Here is a 6,080-nt window from a genome sequence, read left to right on the forward strand (position 1 = left end):
TCTTAGTCCACCTTGGAAGAATTCCCGCAGGAAATTTTGAAGAAACGGAGATACTCCTATATTTCAAAAATAAAAACTTGGTGAATCTCCAAAGCAACTCGAATTGGATTAATTTCAACAGGATGTCTAGGTTAAATCATAAAATGATTTTCTTAGCCCACCTTGTGCATTAGGGCCATTCTAGACCCAAACTGTACAGTATGACCCATAAAAAATGCGAAAATCCATTTTTTTCTTTCTTTGGTAATTTTTGTTGCAATATTTCTTATGAATTCAGTTTTTATAGATAGGGCTACAATAAGGAGGTGATTGTCATATAGGATATCTCAAATAAGTGTCAAAATATTCATTGGTTACGTATATGGGATACCTAATAGTTGCCATCAATTTCTGAAAAAAAAATAAATGTTTCCTCGAATTTTTGGAGCTTTACGAATTAAAATGAAAACTTTTAAATACATGTAAATCATGCAGAAATATGTACTCTTAAAAACGCGGCCCTTTGAAAAACTTTTTGAAAACAATATCAGATGCTTAGGAACCAAAAACTAAAAAATGTGGCATATTTCAAAACCCTTAGATAAGATAGATCCATAAATAACTTCACCCTGTTTGAAAAAAAATCCAAAATAATTTCTTGCTAATGAAGGCTCATAAACCTACGTTTATAATAGACACAAATACGTAGTACTTAAAAAGAGTTTGATACTTCATACATTTGTTTTTCTGAAAATGTCCATTTGTCGCACACTCTAGTTTTCTGTAAATGTCACATAACTTATAAGATAATAATTTTTTTTCACCTGTCTAAATCACCAACGGTCGTCTGAAGACCTTGTCTAGCTATGAAAGTGCTGTTCTTGAAATAAAATTTAATTGAATGTGATTGAGAGCAATTTGACAAAAATTACAACCTTAAAAAAACACCTCTGGCGCGAGGACGTTTTTGAGATCCTTATCTTCAACATTACTTTTTTCAAAGGTTTATGATTCAAATCAGTAAATGTTCCTATGCCGTTGATAAATTAGTGTCTTGAATATATTATCCAATAGAAAAATGCAAAGTTTATCGATTGGAAGCACGTGAGCAATGTCTTCGAAAACTTTCGCATTTTTTTATGGGCCATACTGTACACTACGTCAGCGAGCTGTTCCCATCATAATGCATAAGGAAGGTAAATAAATTCCATTTTCTGGTGAAATATTTGAAGAGATCCCCAAAGAAACTCCAGGAGAAATTAAAAAAAAAAAGACATCTAGGTTGATCCGACAAGGAATTCCTGAAGAAATCATAAGGGACATCTTTTCTCTAAACATTCTTATCGAATTCCAAAAGATAAACAAGCGGCATGGACATGGTACAAGGTAACCTAGAAGAATTCTGGAGGAACTTCTTGGGGAATCCAATATTCAGGAGAAGTTACAAGTGCTTGCTTAGAAAAATTCCTGGAGATTTCCTAAAAGTATCCTAGACGAAACTTTTATAGGAATCTGTGGAGATGATACTCGTGGAGAAATGCCTTCCGGAAGGAAGTAAACATATCCTTTTTTGTAAGGATATCGAAATTATGTTCCTGGAGGTTAACAATTCCTGGAAGCAGTGTTGCGAATACTCACTTGCAAGAGTGATACTCATTTGCTTCTATCTCAGTCCAGAAGCATGCTATCAAAAAATGATGTTAGAAGGGCTTTTAGATTGTTGTTTAATCTAAAAGTTTGCTGAATAAAGTAAAGGTCGCAGACGCATACCAAAGTTGTGAGAGAGCTGTGAGTACGAGGTGAGTAAAATTCGTGTAATTTATACTCACCTTGTACTCACAGCTCTCTCACGGTTTTGGTATACGTCTGCGACCTTTACTTTATTCGGCAAACTTTTAGATTAAACTACAATTTAAAACCCCTTCAAACATCATTTTTTGATAGCATGCTTCTGGACTGAGATAGAAGCAAGTGAGTATAATTTATTGCTAGTGAGTATTCGCAACACTGCCTGGAAGTATGTCATATTTTAAAACGTCGATCCGGGTACTGGAACTGTACTATGCGTCATTCTTGCGTTCAACGAAAATAAATTTCACAAAATGTGGTCACAAATGTGGTGAAAACCTCTTATCGGCGTCACAGTCAGAAAACTGTAATTTGAAAACTGGTTGCAGATGTGCTAAAATTAGTGTCTTTAACAATTAAATTTCATAGTAAATAGCATATTTTTTCTTTTGGAATGTGTTCTACAGTAAAACTTCCAATTCATATTAAAATGTTGCAAAAAATTTTGTCAAAGAAAATTATTCCGTTTTTATCACTATTCCGTTTTTGTCAACTGAAAATTGCGGACCGTGTTGATAAAAACGGAACATACCTGTACCTTCATTCGAAAGATTGATCAGGAGGACATCGACCACAGAGCAGGTTGACTGAACGATCTAGATCGCCCGGAGAAAATCGACACAGTCACCGACATCGTTAGAGCGACCGAGGAAACAGCTGTTCCAGCATGGAGGATTTTCCCAAAAAAGAAGGACATCCCCGACGAGCTGAAGCTTTTGATTCGGCTGAGAAATGTGCGCCGTAGGAAGTTTATCCGTATACGGGATCCATTGATTGGTACGCTTGTCAACCATCTGAGCAACGTCATCAGCATTAAAAGCGCAGAACACCGTTACAGGGTATCAGAAGGCCGGCTCCAGAGGCACGTTATCCTCCATTCCTCTATTTGTGATTCGATGTTGAAAAACCAGGACAAAGGCAGCAACAAATTCCGAAAGCTAACAAGCAGCCTCCAAAATGCGGTATAAGGTAAAATACAGCCCACCGCTCAACGTCGACGGAAATCTGATATGTAGTGAGTCCATCACAGAAATCCGCAGGCTTATTCTGCGCGGCGTGTGAGGTGAGACAGATGGTTTCGTCTCACGTGACGTGAGACGACTAATGTAAATCAAATGGGGCGAGTCGACTTTTGTCACCTCATTCGACTCGTCTCACCTCACACGCCGCGCAGAATAAGCCTGCCGAAGCGCTTGCAATGACATTTGCAACTGCTCACAACAACGAAGAGCCGAGCGATCCTGAAACTTCGGGTGCCGTGGAAAATACACTCGTCCAAATCCGTGCGGCAAACTCTCCAGTTCCTCACGCTGCTCTGGTAAAGCCGAAAGAGGTGAAGTCAATCATCCGAACGCTAAAAAATCGGAAATATCCCGGGCAGGATGGAATTCAGAATATCTGCCTTAAGCACTTGCCAGGAAAAGGGTTCAACGCATGCCTGGTTCTGAGATACTTCCCAGTTGGATGGAAACATGCCTGTGCGATGTCCGCAAATCTGCTCATCAGCTCATCGAAGAACTCCTTCCTTAACATCTGTGATATCAGCTTTAAGAATCATGAGATCTAGGGTTTTTTTCCACTGTGAACACTCTAAAGCAATCATCGGCAAATTGAAGGCGCCTATCTTGAAGCCGCTGAACGCGTTTCCCACCAGGCGTCGGACACGTCTCCCAACTCACAGGCGCAACCAACAACATCGGGGCCTACCGCCCCAAACTATCCAACCCAACCGACGAGTTATCGGCGGCTCTGAAAGAAACAAGATCTGCACAAACTCACTCGGTGGCGGAAACAGTTTATCTTAGCTGAAGACCCGAATGCAAGGCACGAAGTGTGGGAGAACACTCGCTACACTCATTAGGAAAGAATTCTTCAACAGAGCCTGGAGGCTGGAGGAAGGCGAATATACCATCCTAAGGCCGAGCGCTCGCACTCCGTTGAACCGTTCTGGGGCCCACTTCATCCTTGACGTGTCGTCTACCAGGACCTCCGCTGGTCTCTGTCCGGCCCTCAATCACCATGAGAAACTAGGTACCACCAAGTCAACTAGGGACGGTTCTAGCAGTGTGTTGCTGCCAACGTCGACTATCAGCAGATAGCTGCTCTGCATATAGCCGGTTATCTCCTTCCTTCCTCCAAAACATCTGCCATGACCTTGCTCGATGTCTTGCCTCACAATATACAAGTTCATGCAATGGCAGGCAAAGAAAGCCCTTCAATTAATAACTGTGGAAGTGCTCAAAGAACACCAAGTTGAAGCGAAGCAGGCCAAGTCCCAGTGGGGACGTAGAGCCACAAAGAAGAAGAAGAATAATTCTTCAACCATAGGGACTTGTCATCGGTACGCAAAAGCTATACACTAATAATTTCAGAGGCTTCTTATTTGCAATTCTTTGCCAAGTAAATATAATACAAGACTTAGTTACAATCGTTCCAACTATATTTTGCATCTTAGCCTACTGAAAAGACTAAAAGTGGATGACCACATTCTACAAAAGCTAAGAAGACGAACAAATTCTGTGATGCCTTCCAAAAGAGATGTTCAACGTAACTCACGATGATACGTGATCCGATCACTACAAAAGTGATTAATTAGTCATTTTACATTTTACAAAGTATTAGCAAACTTCCATAACAGAAAACCCACATAGAAACAGATGTTACCCTCTCCATCGATCACATTTTTAACGGTTGATTCAAATACTTGTTAGTTGATCGATTGGCCGCTCGCAGCACTCACGTCGTTTTTGCTCCTGTTTGACGTTTGCTCGCTACCGCCACCTAGTAATTGTTCGATCAAACACAGCATGATCAGCATTGGTCTGTTACGTTTTCTTGACGATGTGTTTTACAACTGTAATTTGTTCCAAGTGTTATGTCTGTTTCTCTCTGAGAAAACTTAATGTCAAACGAGAGATGTTTATGTCCGTCGGTGCTTTGCTGTTCATCTGTGCTTTTGCTTTACGATTTTCCTGAAGCAGCACATCATTACACGGACTTGCTCAAATACCGTCAAGCGGAGTAACTTACCACACTGTATATCTTCTTTTGAAAAGTGTTGTTGACTTAGGTGCTATACGAATACATTATGTATAAAAACAGCATTTACTTTTTTTTCAAGTTGAAAAGTGCTACAAGTTACCACGTTTGACGGTAAATACACCGCTCTGATCCTAGCTGTTGAACCCCTACGAAAAAAAACATGACTGAACTCTTCTTATATTATCCAGTCTAATGGGACCATTGTCTTCTTAACTGCAGGGATGGCATGCTCCTCAGTGTGAGTGCAAGTGTGCGCGGTTTTAATATGAAAAAGAGCTGCACTGTGCACATTTTCAGTGCGAAATGCCATCCCTGCTTAACTGTACTGGAAATTCACAAACACATCATTACCATCTCTCCTAAACCTAATCGAGGACAACGTATCATCCATTCACAATGTCACCTTGTTCATCCTCCCCTTGGCCGTCGCCCTCGCCCTTAATATTCAACTGAAAACGTTCGATGTCGTGTAGATCTTCATTTCGACCCTTGGACAGCTTCATCACGCTCGCCAGATGTTCTTTGTCTCCCGCTAAACTGCTGCCATACTGACGGCAGCTGCGATAGAACGGTTCCAGCATGATCTCGTGCACCAGATAGTCCTGCAGGGTCAGCAGGAAGGCCACGTTCTTGGCGGCGGCCTTCCGTTGCGTTTCGTTCAGCGGACGGCTGTTGTACTTGATCTGGGAGAGGGAAAACAATACTTATAATACGCATTCAAAGTAAACTGCTGTAGCTCTAAAATTAACTTAACGTAGCTTTCGAATCGGTGAAATTACGTTCCGCAAGAATGTTCACAAACAATTCACAAAATAAGTTACTTACGTTGGGGTCGAAGAAATTGCTCGGTAAATTTAAGTACTTTGCCAGACACTCCTGGATGGACAATTCATGCTGATCGTCGTAGTCGTTTGTAGTCGAAATATGCGCGACCTGTTGAATTTAGAAAAAAAATAATAAAGTGTTTAATACATACTACTATTTACTGTGAATTCGTACAGTTTCTTACCGATTTTGGCAACACGAGGTGAATTTTATGTTGCCAAATTGGGGTGTTGCCAAAACCGGTAAAAAATTTTTGTGGAATATTTTCAATTTTTATGTGTCAATTTGGCATATATTATAAATATGGACTATTCACAAGCTATAAAACGATCCCTGTAGGTGACGTTCATAAATTACGTCATGATTTGTAAAATTGTCGATTTTGG

The 6,080-nt window shown here is 40.4% G+C and overlaps 1 protein-coding gene across 1 annotated transcript; it reads right to left on the minus strand.

The window, feature by feature from the left end:
• Positions 1-4,187: 4,187 nt before the first annotated feature.
• Positions 4,188-5,802, minus strand: LOC109412044 (protein Exd1 homolog; the record flags this gene model as incomplete). The annotated part of the gene is given in 2 exon segments (XM_062843130.1): positions 4,188-5,552; positions 5,695-5,802. Coding segments are annotated over 2 exon segments (408 nt in total), but the record flags the coding sequence as incomplete, so codon positions are not given.
• Between the last annotated feature and the right edge of the window lie 278 nt (positions 5,803-6,080).

This window comes from Aedes albopictus, chromosome 3 (genome assembly GCF_035046485.1).
Source record: "Aedes albopictus strain Foshan chromosome 3, AalbF5, whole genome shotgun sequence".
In the NCBI taxonomy this organism is placed as follows: domain Eukaryota; kingdom Metazoa; phylum Arthropoda; class Insecta; order Diptera; family Culicidae; genus Aedes; species Aedes albopictus.